Here is a 23,047-nt window from a genome sequence, read left to right as displayed (position 1 = left end):
ATCTGGATGAACTTGACTGCCAAACAGGGCCAGCTGCAATGATCCATTGCTCGCTGTCACTTGTGAGCCTGCAAACCACCCAGAATGGTCACTTCCAACCCCCATATACCCACAACGACCCAAGTTAGAACATGTTACACATAAACACCTTAGTTTAAATGGTCTTCTAATGCAGCTTAACACCCACAAGGGAAAAACAAAAGGCTTGCGGTTCTGTCCATCTCCCAGACTGCTGAAACAATCCTACAACTACAACACCAACACCAATGCTACGGACAAAAAAAAAAAAAAAGTGGACAAAGTGACTGCCTAACCAGCATTTCATCTAACTGATCAACAAAACACTACACTGCCCAGTCCACCAGTGGGACAGACAAACCCATGAAAGACATTACTCGCAGAACCAACTAAAGAAAGATAAGGGAATCCTACTAAGGCTGCACTACCTCACCTCCCAGCAGGCTTTACCATATCTCACTCATTAAACTTAAACAGCACCCAGAAAACCAAGAAAATTATTAGTATAGACAACCATGACACCTCTCTCGCATGCACTCCTACTATCTCCAGCCCTACCTGTTCCCTGGATTACCTCTAGGTCGTCTTGGACATAAACTTGCAGTATAGCAAGTTCACGCCAAAATTTGATTGCTTAACCCACTATACTAGACTAAACCTCATAAGCCCCTCCCCATCATTATCTCATTTCCTCCCAACAATCCCTGCCTCCACTTAATCCTTTCACCTCCCCAACCCACTTACTCCCTTTAACATTAACCTAACCCCTCCCCATGGAGATGTCCCAGGGCAACTTTGTTGCTAAACTTCATTTCTTTCTTGCAGATCTTGTCATGAAGTAGTTGGCTCTACAGAAGTCTGGTGTCATCGCTATAAGATATTCAGACAGTGCTCTCTGAAACTATTCAGTGTTTCTGCTGACTGCTTTTTTTTTTTTCCTCTGTCTGACCTGACAATTGGGAAAAATGTCCTGCATCTACATTTAAGAAACCTTTCAGTCAGACATTGGTAGATAAACTAACAATACACTAAAACAAAAATCCATTAGACAGGAGTCAGTAGATAGGGAATGTTTAACTTCTTATGATACTTCTTCTGTCAGATCTTGACACGGAGCAATTGACTTTTTTATGAAGAAATACAAATGAAGATAGCAATACGGTATACCAAGACTCTCTGTCAGATGAGTTACTAAATCTTACTACTAAAGACAGGAAATGCTTTCAGTGTTGATTCTTAATACTATACTATAACAATTAATCATTCTTCAGAACTGTTCTAACTAGTAAATGAGAACGTACCCTTGTTTTATGAGAAGAAAGTGTGCCCAAAAGTTTTTCAGGACTGAAGTAAATGGAGCTGTGAGCTGAGAATCTGATGTCTGTTACTCTGCCATTTCTGTTCTTCACATTTAAGATACTGACATGGTCAGGTGGTACTAACAACAATTCTCCCAGCAGGTTCTTAAACATATTATATTTGCTCTTGCCAGCTCTATCTTCCTGAATAAATTCTTGTGCTGTGATATCTGAAAGCAAAAGTAAAAAATCAGTCACCTCAAAGACAAAGATAAATAGAATTTTGCAGTTTCCACAGGAAATTAATGCTTATATCTTACAAACTATTACAATTTTTTTGCTTCCATTCCAGGGTTTTGTTAACATTTTAGAAAATTCTGAAATGTAAACATTACTTTTTTTGCTGACAAGTTTCTAGTAAGCACACTACAGGGAAAATGGCAATTTAAATATTTCTACACAAGTCCTGTAATGTAATTCCTGATCACTTACATTCTGCATTAATGTCTATGTTCAATAACACAACACATAGCTTAAGTAGTCACATTTACAGATACACATATATACCACAAATTGTGCTTTATATGATGTAAGGTTTACAGTTCTGGAAGTAAGTCATCTTGCATAAATTCTCTCAGCTGCCTAGCTGAGAGATGTCTTGTCCAAAAGTCTAAATACTTTATAGGAACAGTAACTGACAAAATTATGGACAATACCTAAGTTGGCAGTTACTGTGAGTCCGTGCCTTTTTATGTGTGTGTTTCTTTGGATCAGGTTGCTGCAGTTCTTTACCTGGAGACAAGAACTGATGATTCTAAATCAGAATTTGGTTACCTGGTATGGATGGCCAGATATTGCCAACCCTCCATAGTACATTCTCTGAGCAGCTGGCAATAAAACAGACAGAGATTGTTTGTGACAAACTCAGCAGTGAAGTAGGGAACGATGTCTTTTGAATGATCATACCTTTTGTCCATTACCTGCCAGGTTACTGTCACATGTTCCACTCATTATTCATAGTTATATCCCTGGTAAATCAATGGATTCTGGAAGGGTAGAAGATCTATTGGCATTATAAAGTTCAGAAGAGATTGCCTAAAATACCTGTACTTGTCACCCCTACAGTCTGAGTAATGGAGGCACTTTTCTAAAGAAAATTATGTATCTGTTTCATTTTCATATGCATGTGAGTCTAAGCATATTCATTGTACAGAGAATTACTGTACATAAAAACATGCTATTTCATTGTTTCTACTGGTTTACAAACGTGTTACAGTTGCATTTGTTTTGGGTTCTGCCTGAAAAAAATCTTTTTGCATAATTTCATCTCCCTAGTTAAGCAAGCAATAATATCAGAAAGTATTGGGATTGCAAGGGAAATAATGGACAACCTTGGAAGGCCCTTTATTTCCCTGTACACAACTGGGAGAGTATTATTGTGGTTTATAAAATGATCTGCTAAGTTCTTTTGTATTTGTTTTATTATTAATAACCAGGATGACACCACTATGCTTAGAAAATTGTCTGGCTATATCTATATTTATATATAGTTCTGTATCATTTTGTTGATGGTAGGTTTGATTGAAAGAAAAACAGTAGGTACAAATGACAATGTGCAAGTGCTATTTCCTGAAAAACAGCTTCACAACATACATACCATAAAATGGTTTTTGCAGAAGGCAAGCCCTCTTACACTCCCCAAGTGGAGGTCTCTGCCCCCAACTACCCTCATAATTATATATTCTAACTCCATGACAACACACTAGTGGAAAAAAGAGAAAACACCATACCCAATGAATCAGTGCTGGTGCACCAACACAAATATCTGTAAATCTAGACATACAACATGATGGTGGGCATTGCCAATCCATACAAAATCTAAATTATGTCCCTAATAACTCCCATCATACAAACTGACACCTGAAATTCCAAGTATAAACTGCCATTGTTTTCGATGAGATGGCTTTTCAGTCAAATATACTTTCAATCATTGTTTTCAACCCTTCCTAGTTCAGTCATATCCACTTTGATGAAATAATACAGACACACACACACACACACACACACACACACACACACACACACACACACACACACAAACACATTTTTTAATGTAAAGTAGTTCTTTTACTTATGGTTTCAAAGTTGGTATAGGACATGAAATTGTTGTTAGAGATAATATTTTCATATAGTAAAAGGCAGGAAAGGGACAGAAAAATTCAGTAGGAAAGAGAGTTAAGGAAAGAAAAAGAAAATTTTAAAATATAATGGTAACAGAGAATAAGAAAGGTAAAGGATAAGAAGATTATTCTAATAACTGTTCTGTAAAGCTGAAAATATTAGCTTTGAACATGAACAGTATGAAGAATATTAAGAGAACAATTAGTATTTTACAATGTTGTGCTGCAGTAGATACTCAAGTAATAGTGTTAGAAGACATTAGAATGTTAACAGAAAAGGAAAGGGTGCAAACAGAAAACCTTTGGAATAGTACTGTTATTTGGAATATAGGCAAAGAAATGTGTTCAGGTACATGTCTACTATGCCACAAAAATATAAAAGTATTAGATATTACAACAGTAGAACTGGGCCAAATAACAGTAGTAGATAAAAGATGGAAAATATGTATATAGACTAATAGCTTTATCTGCATATTTGACAAAAAAGAAAGAGAAACAATGTTTAAAAGTATATCTAATTATGTCTGTGTTAACATGGATATAATAATGACAGGTGACTTTAATTGTAATTTGAAAAATAAAAAGAATAGTTGTGATGTTAAAATGATTACTGAAATTATGAAAAGTGAAAAATTAAAATATGGGAAAATAAACACTGGACTTACAAAGGAAATGAAATTACGACAGAAATTGATTATTTTATATCAAAAAGCCTAAAATTTACTCAAAATAGAATTAAATATAATGGGTTCTCTGATCAAGTGGTGATTTGGATAAGAATTCATGAAAATCAGGAATGTATTAAAGTAGGAAAAGGCATAAAAACAACAAATGAAAAAGAGTTAGATTCAAGAGAAAGAAAATAAATTACAGTATTATGGCAACAAAAAAATAGACAATATGGTGGATTCAATCAATTCAAAAAGAAATACAAAAAGTATTTGTTAGAATGTAAATAAATGAAAAGGAAAAAGAAAGAAATGGAATACAAAATATTAAGTCAAGAAACATTTAAAGACTTGACAGAGAAAAAAAATGTTTTATGAAAAAGAAAAAAGAATTATATAGAAGAAATCAGGATAAGGTTAATAAACTGTCATATAAGCAAAATATGAAGGAAAGATATTAAGGGAATTAAACAATAAAGAAGGGAAACAAGTTAAATGACAATGAGAAATATATGAAATAATTAAAGAATATGTGTTAGATTTGTATAGTAAAAAAGAAGTTAACATAGAACAAATTCATAATGGTGAACAATTAAACAATGAAGATAATAAATATTTACAGAGAAAATAAATATAAATGAGTTGAATGTGATTGTGAAAGATATTGATGTTAATTCAGCTACAGGTTTGGACAGAATTGAATATAGTATGTATAAAGAAATGTATGACTGGCAAAAAATAGTGTTTATAAAAGGAAATAATGAGTGGCTAGAAAGAAAAATTAGGTATAAAGAAATTTGCACAGGTGTAATAACATTTATATTAAAGAGAGGAGATAAAGATGAAATAAAAAATGGAGACCAGTTACACTGAATAGCACAGACTGTAAAAATTTCATGAGAATGATAACTAAAAGACTATAATGTAAATAAAATGATTATATGATCTGAATTTGTTTGGGGGAAAAGGAAAGGGGAGTCAAGACCAACTGTGGATAATAAGGGAAGTAATTAATGATATTAATAGAAAAGTGGAAACAAAAATCGTTATAGGTGATGTTAGTAAGGCATATGATAATATTCAGTATTAAGCAATATGGGGAGTTTTACAAGCATCAACATAAGTGAAAACATATTACAAGTAATTAATCAATATATGAAAAGAATTATGTGGAATGGAATGTTAACTTCTGGATTGGGGAAATTTTGAAAATGCAATATGGTATAAAACAAGGATGTCCCGCAAGCAGTATGATCTTTGCTATAATCATGAATACAGTAGTAATGGAAATTAATAAATGCCAAGTAAGGGAGGTTATAGAATGATGGAGGAGATACAGTTACCAATAATATATACTTATGCTGATGATATTGTAGTAATAGCAAAAAATAAAGTCTGGATGGAAAAAAATTAAGACAAATTGAGTACATGGTTGAAAAAAAAATTTGCTTAAGCATAAATAAAGAGAAAAGCAAAGGATTTAGGTATGAAGGTATTATAGGAGGTGTGGAATATAATGAAAAGAGTAAAGATATTTCAGGAATGGTATTTGGAAGGGCAGAATATATACATGAACAATGAGATAACATTATTAAATTAATCAAAAACATGATTACATTCTGGAAGACATATAGGTTTTCATACAAAAAGAAAACACATTTAATAAACATCATAATAATAGGTAAAATATGTTATATTGCAAATGTTTATATGATGCCAATGAAATATGAAAAAGAAATTATGCAGATATTTGTTTCATTTATTTGGGGTCAAGACTGAACTTGGTTAAAATGGGAATTTTGAATATGAAGGATGAACAAGTGGATTGGGGCTGATAAATCTGATTGTGCATGCAGCTTCTTTAAGTATGTATAAAGTACTAAAAAGAATAATGAAAAATAATAAAGATTTGACAAAAATAATGTATTATGAATATAGAGAAATGTGGGAAGCAATGGAAATGAAAAAAATAAGTAAAAATTTTATTAATGAAGAAATGAAAGAATTTTACAGTAAAATTGTGTTATGGAAATTATAAAAGAGTGTGATAGAAAAGAATAGAAATGAATGATATGCTAACATTATGATATCCTTTTATTTGGTGGATCAATGGAAAGAGTTTGAAATAGATAATAATAAAGCAATATTGACAAGATACTGAAATTATAAAAGAATTAAAAAATGCAATGATTTTTTTTGTGGAGATTGGCGTTAGAAAAATTACCAGTGGGGGCAAATATTAAATACAACAGAAAACAGGATGGAATATATAATAAATGTAAAGAATTGGAAATTACAAAACATTTTTTTTAAATGTGAGAGAATTCAACAACTGTGAAAAGAAGTATGTAAACATGATTTGATTAAAAGTTATTTACATTTTGAAATGTTAAACATGGATACAATAGAGTATGGGTTTTATGGGAAAAGATCCAAGAATGAAGCTAAAAAATGGACAGGATCATGTTATATGTAAAATGGACTATATGAAATGAAAGACTTGATGAAATCAGATACAATGGAAAATGGACATTGACAAAAATACTGGAAAAATATGGTTTATGGTTTTGGTTGTGGGTAAAAGAGCCGGGGGGATACTTAAAATGGAAATATCGATGTACAAAATGAGGTCAAAATATGTAAATATTGTAAATACGTAAATATGTAAATATGTAAAAATATGAATTGTATATATGCATACAAATAAAAAACCCTACTCATATTTGTTGTAAGTTGGACCTATTTTGCATGAGCACTTCCTGTTTCTAGTCCAGACAGCCGAGTGAAACAGGGAGGCAGATGGAGAGAGAAGGAGATAATGGAGTGGTGAGAGAAATGGAGGAGAAAACCAATATTTAGACTGGAGAATATATGTAAGATTCTAATGAGTTGTTTTAAAGAAATCAGTTTGATGGAGATGAGTTGGCAAATGATAGATGTTTAATCACAACCCTCCAGTTGGGTGTCTGTGTGTGTGCATGGGATGATTAACTTAAATAAATGGTTCTGCAGAGTGAGCCAGAAAATGAAGGAGACATTTCCTGGGGGGGGCATTATGAAGAAAATATGAAAGGAGGATGCAGAGATAGTGGTGAGACAGAAAAGAAAACATATACAGAGAAAGTAAAAAAGGCAAATAGGGAGTAGGAGAAAGGAAAGAGAGAAGAAAATGAAAAATAGAAGTACATGGTAACAATTAGAAGTAAAGAAGACTAAGAAATGGACTGGTATGAAGTGTGAAGCAATTTAAAAGCTCCTTTGGGTGTAAAAGCATATGAGGTCAAAACATTTATTCTTATTAACAAAAAGACATTTTGTGACACTATATATGTTTTTTTTTCAATTAAATATATTCTTGGAGAGTATGAAAAAAGAAATACTGTAACCCATGGAATCTTTATGTGATAAAAGCATTTAACAGGGAAACAAAAAAGACAATTAATGTATAATTTCGAACAGAGGTAAAAAGAGCTACTTTGAAAGGACATTTCAAAACTTTTTGTAAAGAAATACTGGACAGTGCACAGGTTTATAATAAAAGGGGGGGGGGGTTATGGTGGATGATTAATATTGTGTTAAAAACAGAAATAGAAACAATTATACATATACCAAGCATAATAAATGTGGAGAGGAATAGGGGTGTCTTAAAATACTGGGGACAACCAAAAACATATTTTTTTGTAGAAAAGAGGACATTTGATAAGTAACTCTGATAAAATAGCATGTTAAATTTGTGGGGAAATGGAACATAATGCAAAAAAAAAATTGAATTGAAAAGTCATGAATGTAAAGAAATTGGGAATGTATGGATGGATTGTAAAAATGAAAATAAGTGTAAAAAAAAAGAAAAAGAAAGAGAAGAAAATGAACAAAGAGAAGAGAAGAAATTTTAAAGATAGTAAAAATAAGAAAGATTGGATGAGAAAAATAATAAAAAGGACATAGAAGCAGGCGCTGAAATAAGTGATGAAGAAGACTTAAATCAGGAGATAGTGAAAGAAAAAAAGAATTACATTTGAAAATGATAAAAGACAGAAAATTAAAATGTAAAGGTATATGTACAAATGAAAAAAGAAAGGAAATATATGAAAAGGAAGATATACAGGTATGAAAAAAGAAAGGAAATATATGAAAAGGAAGATATACAGGTAATTATTTGGGGCTTAGTATAATGATTATGGTGTCTGAGTCTCACCTTTAGAAGGGAAATTGGCTAGGCTTAGAATGGTGCATTAAGGCTGGCAGCATAGTAATTAGCTCTAAACTTATGAAAACATGAATGAAAGGAAAAATGAACAATTCTGAGTGCTGTCTGTCAATGTGAATAATACTAAGAATATAGTAAGAAGAATAGGGATTTTGAAATGGTATAATACATATGATGTAGATGTAGTTATATTAGAAGACATAATAATTTCAACAAATGAAATTTTACAAACAGAGAAATTATGGGGAGGAAAAATAATCTGGAACTTGGGAAATGAAAGAGGTTTTGTAACAGCTGTATTCTATAGAAATACAGTAAATGTATTGGATGTAAATTTAGAAAAATAGGAAGCTTAACCATTGTAGATTTAAAATGGAAAGAACACACATAAAAAATTATAGTATTATATGCTTCTACTAACTGTAAAGAAAGGAAAATCATATTTCTTCAGATTTTAGAATATGTAGTGATAAATATGAATGTTATAATTACAAGATACTTTAATTGTGATTTAAGAGGCAAGCTCAACAAAAAAGGAAATGATATAAGAAAAATACTTGGGACAAAAATTCATGGATTTACAAAATGGGTATGTATAGAGCTGAAATAGATTATTTTTATAGTAGCAGAAGGTTTAGTTATAGGAGAAGGGGTAGTTGAAAGAGGGTTTTCTGATCATCTTACAGTGTGGCTGGAAATAAAGGAAAACAAAATATAAAAATAGTCAGATGAATAAAAATAATTTAATGAAAAAGCATGGGATGAAGAAGAAAACAGATTAGTAGTACAGTTAATGAAAGATCATATTACTATGAGAACATTTTATAAGAATCAGTCTGAATGGTGGATGATATTTAAGGAAAAGTATACAAAATGTTATTTACAGTAGCAAGATAATGTGAGAAAAGTAAAGAAAGAAAAATATAAAAGAACATATAATGATACATTAGAAGATTTAGAACATAATGATAGAAAGTACCTTGGTAAAGAAAATAATTATATAAAGAAATCAAGAAAAATACAAGAATTGTTATATGAGCAAATATATTTTTACAAGGAAAACGAGAAGAAGTATCAAGTTACTTTATTAGATTAGTAAAGGGCAATGGTCTTGTAATGAGAGAAATAAAAAAAATGGAAAAAGAGAAATAGAACTCAGGAAAACATTATGACTAGTATAGTATAATAGGTAGAAGAAATGTTTAAAAAAAAGGTAGTGAAAAAATGGAGAGTAAAAAGGTTAATAGAACAAGAGAATAATGAGTCAGAAATGGATATTTCTTTATATGATCTAGGTAAAATATTAGGACAAGTAAATATAAATTTGGCTACAGGGCTAGATGGAATAGGGTATGAAATGTATACAAATTTAAGGGATTGACAAAAATATGTATTTTTTAAGATTTTGAATGAATTGATAAATTAAGGTTTTATGTTTAAAGAATTACGTAGTGGAGTACTTAAATTCATATGGAAGAAGGAAGATAGAAGAAATTAAAAATGGAGACCAACAGTATTAAATAACAAAGATAAGATCTTTATAAAATAATGCAAAAGAGATTTGAAATTAAAATGGAAAATATTATGGAAGATAGTATATACAATATAAAGGGGAAGGGTTGTCAAGAATTATTTATGATGGTTAGAGAAATTGTGCATTTTTATGTACTATTTGTTCAAAATGGAGTTGCTTAAACCTAATTACTAAATGACATCACATTAACATAACAGTCAAGTTATGAGCTATGCCATTAGCCAAAAAATACATTGAGATCAAAAGTTATAAAATACACCTAAGAATAAACTGAGGTGTTTCCATAAATGAAAAGTCACTATGGGATGAACTATACAATGTTATATTCTACTGGAAAAAAGCTATCTAAATTATAATCAAAACACAAATGTAGGTATGAATAGGTTATAAAGATAACATTCAGTGAATTAATGAACATGAACATAACTGTATTTGCATTTCAAGAATGTAGTTTAAAAAGTTCTTTATAATGAGTGTTTGAACAATTTATTTTCTTTAGTGACATTTATTTCCTGGGAAAGTCTGACTGAGACAGAAGAGTCCATATTCAGCAGAGGCACAGGGAAAAGTTCCATTTAATAGAGAAAAAAAAATTCAAAGACATTACATAAAACAGTTGGACATTATACATTTAAAAAAATCAACAATATTGTAAGGGATACAGATATAACAAAATATGTTATAATAAGAACAATGAGAAAAGGCAAAATAAAGCACTATATACAATTCTGGAGCACATCCTTTTGGCAATTTGCAGCAGTAATAAGTACAAATTATGTGTTTAGTTTAATTGTAACTATAAAGGTGGAGAGAAATTAGGCTAGATTAGTATAAATGGGGAGGAGGTGATTGGAAGAGGTTATGTAAAGTGGTAGAGAAGGTAGGATAGCCAGGTGAAGATGAGAAAGTGGTGATGGGTAGAAAAACTGTACAGATAGGGGGGAGAAAATTAAACAATATTGATTTCAACCAGGGGTATATTATAAGCAGAGCTATGAGTTTGATAGGTATTTTAATAAAGGATGGTAATTTACAGGTCTAATAGCCTATGGAATATAATTCCATTTTTTTGACAACAGAGTAGCGGTAAATGCAATTTCAAATTGCTTTTTGGTATTAATAGATAGTGAGAAGTTGTTTATCATTAGAAAGAAAGGGTCTGAGTGATAGGAAGGAAGAATAGAGCTTAGGGCAGGAAGGCATGGGTTTATAAATGATGTTGTGGGCAGTAGCTAGTTGTACAAAGTCCAGATAGTGCAGTAGTCCAAGCCAGTTCAAACATTTAAGGGTCTTGCAGTGATGTGTATAGTATTATTTATTGGAAGCAAATTTATCAGCTTTGTTGTAGCATATTTCAATTTTAGTTTTAACAGATACCTACAAGTTAATAAGAATAGGGGTGTCATATAAGAGTGAAAGAAGGAGGTAAGTTGTTGCTAGGGTGGTTTTAGCAGTGTTAGTAAGAACATTGTTATGTTTATAAAGCATGCCAAGTTTCTGGTAATTTATTTATGTTATTTTGAATGTGGAGTTCAAATCTGAGGTTGTCATCAATTGTCACAACAAACAATTTTGTATGGGATACAATTTGTATCTCCGTATTTTTAAGTGAGAAGACTTTGAAGCTGGATTTGTCTTTCAGATGTGCTATGGGGAGGAAATGCAGTAGTTTTGTTTTTTGAGGGCTAAGTAATAATTGGTCATTGTAAAGCCAGTTTTCAACAGAGGTAAAGACTTCTTCTGTGATTTCAAGAAGATGCACCAGAGAGTCAAATGATCATATTAATGTTGAATCATCAGCATGCTGTATAAGTGGTTTGCCTAGAACAGGTATAGAGATCATTAATTAAAATGATAAAGAGAAATGGATCATGAATTGAGCCTTGGGGTACCAGTGATAACAGGGAGGTAATGAGAAAATGTATGTTGCCATCTAAGAGTTTGTTGTATGTCAGATAGGCAGATTTTAAACCACTGAAGTGAAGGAGGGGACAGGCCGAGATGGTGCCATTGTAGAAGGAGTTTGTTATCTGAGACGGTATCAAAGGCTTTGGGCAGATCCAGAAATATGGAAGATATAAGTTTGCCAGGGTCCCTTTTCTTGTTTATATTATCTAAAAAGGATAATAGTGCAATAGTTGCAATATGGTCAGGGTGGAATCCATGTTGACTACTGGTTAAGAGTTGTTCTAAGAGGAGATGGTGAAGAAGTTGAGTGTGGTACATTTTTCTAGAATTTTTAGTTTATTTATTTATTTTATTTATTACATTTGTATACTGGGAAAGTCTACTGCACCTAAAAGAGCCCATTTTCAGTGGAGGTCCAGGGAGAAAAGCTCCAACAAGGACATAGATACAGAAAATATTAAACATTAATTGGTACAAAAGTAGACACAGTGTTACACATAGTGATTACAGTAATATATATACAGAATATATACATGAAAGCAGGAATTGTGTTGGTTGTCAGATGAAACTAATAATTATGGAGAAAATATCATCAGTCAGCAATAGCAAAAAGCAGTTTAGTTATCATATAAGGAGAAGGAGAAGGTTAGGTTATAGAGCAGGTACATAGCCAGGAAGTGTTGAGATGATCTTTCAGTATTTGTTTGAAGGTGGTGGTGGTGCTGCCTGTGTTTCTTATAAAAGGTGGATGTGAGTTTCATAGTTTGGTGAAGGTGAAGGAGTAGAGGAGTTGACCTGCAGGTAAGGTGGTCTTTTCAACTCTTAGAAGTAGATGATTTTCAGATCTTAGTTCCTTCTGGGTTGGTATTGGGCAAGTAGTGTTGAGAGAGCAAGACAGTCTGTAATTCTGTAGATTATATTGTGCACTGTAGTTAGTTGGATGAATGAGAGATGGTGGGGGAGTTCCAGCCAGTCTAATTGTTTCAGTGAGTTACAGTGGTGGGATGAGAATTTGGCCTTGATGGCAAATATGGCTTTTCTACTGTAACACATATCAAGTTTGGATTTTGCAGAATTTTGGATATTAGTGATGAGAGGGGTACCATAAAGGACAGAAGGTAATAAAAAGGTGGTTTCAAGGGTTTGTCTAGTAGACAAGCTAAGAAAGTGCTGGTGCCTGTAGAACATACCAAGCTTTTGGTGTTTTTTTTATATTATTCTTTATGTGTAGGTCAAAGTTAAGGTTTTTATCTATAATAATGCCTAGTAGTTTAGTGTGTGGGACAACTCCTATAGTGGAATTGTCTTGGGCTTGTACAGTGAAGAGTTTTTATCTAGGGGAGTGGTTTTCTTAGGATAAAAATACTTTTTTTTTCAGATTTAGGGCAAGATGATTGTTAAGCATCCAAAATTCAGTAGAGGTAAGGGCGTTCTGGGTGAATTGCTGGAGTTCAGAGCTGGAATTAGCAGTGCATATTATAGTAGAATTGTCAGCATAGTGGATTACTGAGAACTGTGGGAGAGTGGAGTGAAAGTTGTTAATAAATATGCTAAATAAGAGAGGCCCAAGTATGGAGCCTTGGGGAACCCCTGTAGAAGTATTCAGGAAGGGAGAGTAAGATTTTTGCCATTTGGTGGATTGCTGCCTATTGGAGAGATAGCTATTGAACCATCATAGGTTAGCTGTGGAAATGTGGCATGAGGATAGTTTAGAGAGGAGGATGGTGTGGGACATGGTATCAAAAGCTTTGGAGTGGTCTAGGAAAAAAGAAGCAATTATTTTGCCAGCATCCCATACCCAGTTACCTGTATCAAGGAAGGAGATGAGGGCAGTGGTGGTGCTGTGCCCTGGTCTGACACCATGCTGAGTGGGTGATAGAAATTGGTTTTCAAGCAAGTGGTTGAGGAGTTGGACATGGATGCATTTTTCCAGTATTTTAGAGAGGGGTGAGAGAACTACTATGGGCTGAAAGTTTGTGGTGTCTGTGTTGGTACCACCTTTGTGTAAGGGAAGAATGTAAGCTTTTTGCCAGATGTCTGGGACTATGGATTCTTTAATCGATCTGTTAATGAATTTGCTGATGGGATAGGCTAAAGAGTTTGCAGCTAGCTACAGGAAGTGTGGGGGTAGATTGTCAGGGGCCAGAGTACAGGGTTTTAGCTTAAGTAAAAGGTTTTTTATTGTGGCAGTGGCTATGGGGGAGAATGTTAGGTTGGACTCGAGGATAGGATTCTTTTCTGGGATGACATGGTCATCAGCTGTATTGGTGATGGTGGTGCTAGCTGTAGGAAAGGTGATGGTTAGGTTAGCTATGCTGTCAATGAAGTAGGAATTGAAGAGGGTGGCAAGACTGGCAGGGGGTTTGTCTGGGTCAGGAGATGGGTTGTTTTGTTGGGTGTAATAGTTGGTTAATTAAGGACCATAATTTTTGGGGATTATCTTTATGTTGGCTTTGTAGGTGCAGGTAGTGGGCTTTTTTATCTCTGGTTATTAGTCATTTTGCCTGGTTACAGAGTTGCTTGTATTGTAGTAGAGTTGAGGGATCTTTGTTTTTCTGCCATGATTTCTAGACTTTATCCCTTGTGAACATGACTTCTTTGTTGGATTTTGAGAGCCAGCTTGCATGGTTATGTTTTATTCATTTTTGGCGGGTGGGTGCTTGCCTATTTAGGATGTCTAGGAATGCTGAGTTAAAGAATTCAATAGCCTCATTAAGTGGTAGGGATTTGAGGGTTCCCGATTTACTTTAGCTAAGGTTTCATTAAATATGGATGGTTGGAACTTAGTCAAATTTTGGTCTGATTTGTATTGGTGTTGGCTTGGGGTTGGAATAGATTTGCGTAGAATATATGCTGGGTGGTGATCACTAATGGTATTAGGTAGTACGCCTGTAGTGGTGATATTCCTAGGGTTAGACACTAATATCCAGTCTATTGTGGAGCTCTGATTGTTAATTTTGTGGGGGGTCTGGTGATGTCTTGAATTAGTTGGGAGAAGTTGTAAAGGTTTATGTTTTTTGAGGGGTTCTTTTGGACAATGGCTAGCCAATCAATGTTTACATCACTTAGGATGATGGTTTCATTATCTGTGTTTTGGGATGTCCAGGCAAGTATGTTTTGTAATATTGATATGTTGTTTCCTGGAGGAATATACAGGGTGATTATGCAAATGTTTTTATGATCATTAAGTTCTAATATAGAGATTAGTACTTCAGCTGGGGAGAAGGGTGTTGGTTTTGAGTAGGGAATTAAAATATATTTGCTAGGAAAAGGTATTGCTACTGCCCTCCCTCTCTTTTGGGGCTGATTGGCTCTTAGGCATGAGTAGCCTGGGGGGGAAATTCTTTGTCTTTTACATATGATTTCAACCAGGTTTTTGTAGCTGATATAATATCAGGGTTGTTCTGTGAAATCCACACCTGGAGTTCAGGTATCTTATTTCTAAGGCTTTGGAGATTTATGGTTGATAGCATGAGAGAGTTGTTAGGTTTGGTTGGGCTGGGGGGGGGGTTGGGCCTGAGTTGGGTTATATATCATTGCACTGGGATATAATGCTTTGGCAAGTTATGTGGGTTATACTTATCAATTTTTTCCTAAAAATGTTATAGTTGCTGCTGATGGTGTGATAATGGGGGTGTCTTTGGAGAGGAAGAATTTTTACTTTGGTTAGTACAGAAGTTTTAGCTGTAAATAAGCTAGGGTAGAAGTCCGAGTAACTTGATAAATGTGGATTAGGTGTGGTGGTTGTACAGGTGGGTGTAGGAGGTATGTTTGTTGTCTGGAAAGTTGTGATTATTGTTAGGAGAGAGAGTGTAAGTGAGAGAAGTGAGATCATAGAAATAGTGATGAACATGATGGTGGTTGAGTGCAGTGTGATAGAATGAATATGAGCAGGATAGCTATAGTTTAGGGGATGATGACTATGTGAACCTATTTAGGTGGGAGGTAGAGTAATTAGGAGGTATGGTATGACTGGGGGAATAATTGGGGGTTATGCGATAGGTGGAAGAGAGGTGTGGGAGGGGTCAGGTTAGATATAAAGTTAATGTTATGGGAGTGGACATACATAGAGGCAGGGTGGAGAGCTGAATAAGCATTGCAAATGGAGCAGGTCCAGCCACCACAGGGACAAGAGCTGTAAAACTATCAGTTTGAGGTGAGTAATAAGCTTAAGTTATCAGTATCTAACAAAAGATTAATCTAAGTAGCTCTGGAATGATTTAAATAATTATCACTATAAGCACACAAACAGGGTTGATGGGCAGTTATAGAGAGAGTTGAGATTAGTGTAGAGGAAGCTGAAAGCAAAAGCAAAAATTTACTAATTTAAACAGTGAGTGCTTGGGACTGCAAGACTGTGTGTGTGTGTGTGTGTGTGTGTGTGTGTGTGTGTGTGTGTGTGTGTGTGTGTGTGTGAGAGAGAGTCTAATTCAAATTATTATGGTGCCATCTAGTGGCAATTGGCTGGAATAATGTAGAGGGGGAGAAGCCTTCCTTGCTGTGCATACACCTTTCAGCACTAAGCCTTAGAATATTACAAAAACTAAGTTGTAATTCACCTATTGCAACAGAAAAGATGGAGAGTGTCAGGTTCTTGCTTCCCGTAGGTTTTATTTAGTTAAAAGATAGCCAGCTTCAGTGGTTAGAATAGACTTTTGGGTTTTTGCAGTTTAATCCCAGGTGGGAGGAGGGGAGGAATGCAGTTAAGAAACCTGTGCAAACTGAAAAATAAAGTCAAATAAGCAGAATTAGTGCAAAGATTATTGGAATGTGCAGTGTAGAGCATGCAAGGGATACATATAAAGAGAAAAAGTGGTTATATTGCATACATTGTTAATCAGCTCTGTAAAACCATAGACTAACAGCATTAACATGCAGCCTCTAAGTTAACAGATAACAGCTGTACAATTCAGCAGTGAATATACACATGATGTACTGCACAAAGTAAAGGATGTATGGCTGTTCTAAGACACTAATTCTACAGCTCTGTTACTTAATATGAACTAACAGCAAAATAAACTGCAGTCACTTAGCCTTCTATAAAAGTAATTGTGACATCCAGTCTCTAAGTCCTCTAAGAGCAGTAGTATGCTACAGGAATGCTTACAGATGCAGCCAAAACATGGATTTTGAGAGGGTGGAGAGAATTGCAATTGGACAAAAGTTAGATATTTCTGTAGAGTTTCCTCCTTTGTGAAGTGGGATGACATATGATCTTCCCCAAACAGCTAAGACATCAGATTCCTGTATGGATCTATTAATTGAGATAGCTACTGGGTAAAATATGGCTTCTGCTGCCATCTTGAGCTATTCAGGTGGGAAGTTGGCAACTGTGGAGCAAAGTTTAGGTAGCAGTTTTTTTATAGTAGATATTATTACAGGTTTTAAGGTGAAGTTGTCAGCATTTGTGGCCAAGAATTGTTTGAATGCATATTTTTCAGAGGTTAATGTGGAAGGGGCAGTTGGTAATAGCTTATGGTTTTGTGTAGGGGAGGGTGATGTGCTGTTGGTGAGGGCAGCAATGCTGTCTATAAGGTATTTATTAAATGTAATTTCTGTTTTGAGGGGGGAGCAGGTTTAAGAGGGATACAGATAATTATTGAGCCAGTACTGAGTAGTGTGTGATAAAGGACCAGAAGGTTTTGGATTATTTTTATGATTAAGTTGTAGCTGGTCATGAAAGTATTTTTTTTAGCCACTTCCTCCAAACCTTGCCTCTGGTATGCATAATATTTTTAGTAAGTGTGGATAGCCAGGAGGAGTGTATTTATAAGTAGAGGGCCAAGATTATATAGGATGTTTGAAAAAGATATTAAAAGTTGTAGCTGCATCATCTAATGGGATAGTGTTTAGTACAGGCCAGTTGAAGGACCTTAGGATACTGCTGAATAAGTCTTTGTTTAAATTTTGTGAGAGTCTTGGTTTGTTGGTGGGTATTGGTGTGATGAGTGGTACATCTGTGTATGTAAGCAGGGAGATGGCTACTTAGGAAGTTAGGATAGATTCCACTGTTAATATATTTACTGGGTCAGAGACTAAAATCCAATCAGGAATTGTACCCTCATTGCTTTTGGTGTAACTAATAGATGGTGTGATTAGTTGAGTCAGACCAAATAGATTTATGCAGGATTTGAGACTGTCAAAGGTTACATTTTGCCAGTCAATATTTAAATCACATTCATAAGTAAAAGTGCTAGATATCCAGGAGAGAAATTCTTTGAGTATGGGTATGTTGTTTCCGGGGGGGGGGGGGGGGGGGGTGTAAAGTACAATAATGCAGAGTGTTTTTTTTTATTAGATTTTAGTTTTAAAAGTGTGATGATTATTTTGGATGAGTGAAATTTGGGGATAAAGTTGGAATAGGAAGATAGGTTATAGGTTATAAGAGCTGATGTACAGTAATGCAACTCTGCATCCTTTTTTGTAGGGCCAGTCAGTCCTTATAATGTTATAGCCTGCAGGTAGTGTTTCTATATCTTTCATTTTGAACTTAAGTCATGATTCACTGATGGCTAGGATATCTGGGGAATACAGTGATATCCAGGTATGTAGATCTGTAATTTTATTACAAATTCCATAAAGATTTAATGTTACCAGATTTATTTTTTTTTGGCTGGATTTGTACTTGAAATAATGAAAGAATGGTATGTCTGTGAATTTGAACTGGATTGGGTGGAAAATGTCTTTGCATTAGGAGTAAAGGACACTATAGGAGGGATGGCTTATATCTGAAGAAGGGGAGTTATCTGGCTATTATGGTGCTTTCTGGAACTGGTGTTGTTGGAGTTTGGGTTTAGATTAGTAACGCCAGGGTTTGGGTGAATGTCCAAAGGAAGGAAGAGTGATAACAGTGAAGTATTCTGTATTTAAGAAAGAGACTAGTGGAGAGATTAAAGAGGCTAGGGGATATATTAAAACAGTTATTATTATAAGTGTCTAGGTTATGTAGTAGGTGGTAGTGTACAGTTATTATTATAAGTGTCTAGGTTATGTAGTAGGTGGTAGTGTAGTTTAAGGGAATGTGATAGTATCTTAAGTGGGCAGTTAGCACTAGAATATGAGAGAATAATATAAGGAGCAGGATTTTGTTTACAAAGAGGGGGAGAGGTGGTAGAGGGTTAGAGTTTAGGAAAAAGTCTTTAGATGGAAAAGTAGATGGAGAAGTGAAGGATTAGGGGTGAGGTAAAAGGATAGTGCTTGTTTAGGATGTACAGAAGGAGGTTGAGATGATTAAGAGATTAGGCAATATATTGTGGGGAGGAGTTTTTAACTGTCTTGCCATTGAGTGTTCAAACCTATACATTTCGACTGGGATTGATGAGTGAGAGGCTGAGATGATTAAGAGATTAGGTAACTACATTGTGGGGAAGAAATTTGTACTGGATCTACTTCAAAAGTCCAACTTTCACATCACTGACTTTCAAAATCCCGAGATAAAAATCACAAAAATTCAGAAACCTGAATATCGACTGTTTACTAGGGTAAGTAAACACTTGGCCAACATGCCCTGTTCTTCACTAGAGTTGGTATATTTAGTTGAGGGAGGTGTGGGGGGCTGGGGGTGTTGGTTCCATAGCCCCCCACCCCACCTAGGTGGGTTTTACTTGTCTCGGCATTAGTTTCATTTACAGTTGGCCATGTATTTACTTACCCTTGTAAAAACTGACATACGGGTTTCTGAACTTTTGTGATTTTTGTCTCAGGATTTTGAAAGTCAGTGATGTGGAAGTTGGACTTTAGAAGTAGACACATTTGTACTATACTGATGTTGAGTGGTCAAATCTGTTATGGAGTGGGGTACAGTGCAGAACAAATGTAGAGTAAGGAGGAGTTGGTGGGAATTGGGGTAGGGTAGGCGAATGGAGTGAGCCTGAGAAAGCAAGGGTAAATGAAGCAGGATACACTTGTTGAGAATGTTTGTAGATCCCAAAAGAAACAATCAGTGGATTATACTCATAGCAGGTTAGTACTTCAACCCAGCTATTGTACACAGATATAAGGATATAAAAGTCCAAAGCACAGCAAATTTAAAGGGTATAGTGCTTAACAGTTTAGTGTAATATTCTTAGAGTTTATTCCTTTGAGTTAAGGATGTTGAACTTTCCCTTTAAGTGTAACGTGGAAGGCAGAGGGTGGGGGAGAACCTTAATGATCAAATGGCAGCTACTAAAGGTTGTCATGATTCACAGTATTGTATAATATTAGTATCCAAAGTTTGTTCCTTTGAGTTAAAGATGTCTGAATGTTCCCTTTGAATGTGATGGGAAAGGCAGGGGGTGAGGGGAAAAAGCTGAAGGCTCAAATGGCAGCTATTAACACTATGTTTAGCAAATACAGGCTATTATTCTTATGCTGCTTTAGGTTAAATGCTAAGTTATACATTTATACAGGTCTACTGGACAGGCTTTTATTGGATATTAGGTAGGGTAATGCTGACTATGGCCTCTGTATGTATGCACACCCTTTACATATACAATGTGTATATGGTAATAGTGTCTGGGCATCGATTTTAGCAATACCATTCTATGCCGGACAGTGTAGTTTGTCCTTGCCTAGTTACTGTCAAGGAATTCCTGTGGTCTTGAAGTTAGTCAGCAGGTGTGAGCTGAGTTCAAGAATGTAGTTATATAGGTTTGGAACAGTAAAACCAGGGATGCATTCAGAAACAGAGGTGCTGTCAGGGTAAGGTCTACAAAGATAAGAGATGGAACAGGCATAATCTTAAGATGTGACAATTAAATTCATAAACAGTTGTAGCACACTGTTACTCATCCAAGGAACTAGCTTTGTTTGGAATAAGATATCTTTACAGGTCCCAAGATGCAGCTTTGGCTTAAGTAGTTTGGATATCAGAAGCTGTATACCAGTAAGAGTTGCACTGATTTGGATGTGTTCCAGTATTCCAATAGACCACGCTCACCCTGTTCTCACAAGAAAAATAAATAAAATACTCAGGATCCCAAAAAAATATATTGTAGTAAAATATAAGTATTTAAATGTAAAACTCAAATACAGTGATTTATAAATCCATTAAATCAATCACCTAACATAAATCCACCAATAAAATGATCATGAAGCACAACACAAATTTAATCTCAAACAACTTATTAAAATCATATAAAATAGTTTAAAATGAGCCACTGTGATATCCAATTCAACTAACTTTCCTATTACAATTTAGCTGATTGTAATTTGAGCAAACTATTTAACACTACAGCCTCATTCAACCCCAGGAATTCACTTGTATTAAACCTACCTTGCCATAACAATTCACAAAATTCTGATTTATTTTGCCATAGACTACTTCTTGGGTTAACAGGAACCTACAACAGGAGTAAATACTGTGCAATTCTAAAACCACAATAAGAACCATCAGGCCTATAGTGGCTACTGGTAGATCTAAACTGAACCATTAGCTAAATGGATTGATTACAAATTAAAGGATTTTTTTATTGATAAAGACATTACAGTGAAAGATTCCTGGGACTGTTTAAGGAAAATTGCTGGTATTAAATATGTTAAAACCGGGTTGTTTGTTACAACTGATGTAAAAGACCTATTCCTGGTCATACCACACGAGTTCGGACTAGCCTGGCTTCGAGAGGCACTGACTATGGGTTCCAAGTTGACAAACTGTGACATTAATATAATTATTGAATTTATGGAGATGGTATTTCTAAACAATTTCATTTTTTTTTATCAAGAATATTTTAAGCAAAATAAGGGCACAGCAATGGGTGCTGCATCTGCCCTATTTTTGCAAACATTGTACTCTGGTGTTGGGAGCAACAATATATTGTGCCATCTAAATTATAGAACTATATGTTATTATATTTAAGATATCTTGGTGATATCTTGATTGCATGGACCAGAAGAACTGAGTTATTTAAAGAATTTATCGATTATATTAATGACACAACCTATTTTTTGAAATGTATTTATACTGTAGATAATGTTAGTATTAACTAAATTGATATTACAATCTACAAGAACTTTTTGGGTAATACCTATGAATCTACCATTTTTTGTAAAGCCACATTCTCCAGTTCCTACCTCCACTTTACCAGCCACCACCCATTTTGGCAAAAAAGAATGTAATGAAAAGGACAATTTGTAAGACTATCAAGGTTAGTTTCCAATGACGCTTATGTTCCTTCATGAATGGAAAGTTTTAAGTGTATTATTTTTAGAAAGGGGATATCCTAAGGACTTTGCAGGTGATATTAAGAATAGTGTGGTGGCTGAAAGGAATGTCAGATATTTCTCTATTTTAAGTGGAAGGACCATTATTAAATCTAGGACTCATAGTAATAGTGACAGGTTTGAAAAACCTATGATTCTTAGCTATACTAATGAAAGTGAGTACATAAAAAAATGTATTATTAAGAACTGAAATTTGGTTAAGGAGTTTGGTAGTGGAGCAATAACTGATTTTGATATACCCAAACTTGTATATAAAAGAGGTAGAAACATTAAAATATTCTGGAAAAGGTTTTTATACAGGACCAAACATATGGTATAAGCAAATGTGGTTCATGTTCTCAATGCAGACATATCTATCCTAGTGTTAATCTCTTACCCTAGATCTATCAGAAATAATTTTAAATGTAATTGTAAGACTATAGGGGTTATTTACCTTGCATTTTGTTGTTCCTATGATAGTTTGCATATGAGGAAAACAAAAAGGCAGTTAAGAACTAGGATATATGAGCATTGCTACACTATTACATTCAAAGATGGTAGTAATGCATTATACAAGCATTCTACTTTATGTAAGGAATTTAAAAAAAATTTATTTTATGTATTGGAGAGTCCCAAATCCCATATGGGGAGGTTGTTAGGGTGCTATTATTGAAACGAAAGAACTTAATTGGCAAATTAAGTTGAAAGCAACGGGTCTATATTATAACATCAACTTCTACAAAGATCGAATATTATAATATCGACCCCATAATGTTGAACACTGAAAACAGCAAAGGTGTAGGACACCAAATTCTTTCCCAGGGAAAGAATTTGGTGGGCAGTTGCTGCGGCTTCGCTGTTTTCAGCATTCGATATGTTGGACATTTACAAGTCGGGTTCAGGTAAGTGTGCGATTGTGTGTAGGTTAGGGTTAGGGGGCGGGTTAAGTGAGTTAGGGTTAGGGAGCGGGTCTGGTAAGTGTGCGGTTGTGTGGACATTAGGGTTAGCGTGCGGGTCAGGTAAGTGTGCGATTGTGTGTAGGTTAGGGTTAG

At 34.6% G+C, this 23,047-nt stretch overlaps 1 protein-coding gene across 1 annotated transcript in view; it reads right to left on the bottom strand.

The window, feature by feature from the left end:
- The window catches only part of LOC122810195 (neural-cadherin-like), a 1,307,756-nt gene that overhangs the window by 515,315 nt on the left and 769,394 nt on the right, over positions 1 to 23,047 (bottom strand). The window contains exon 21 of the mRNA XM_044081677.1: positions 1,320 to 1,546. Within this exon, the coding sequence (XP_043937612.1) occupies positions 1,320 to 1,546 (227 nt within the window). The remainder of the gene's footprint in view (positions 1 to 1,319; positions 1,547 to 23,047) is intronic.

The sequence above is a fragment of the Protopterus annectens genome, chromosome 8.part1 (genome assembly GCF_019279795.1).
Source record: "Protopterus annectens isolate FY-2018-M chromosome 8.part1, PAN1.0, whole genome shotgun sequence".
NCBI lineage: Eukaryota > Metazoa > Chordata > Ceratodontiformes > Protopteridae > Protopterus > Protopterus annectens.
The sequence above is the reverse complement of the archived record's forward strand: the minus strand, read 5'-3'. Positions and strand labels throughout refer to the sequence as shown.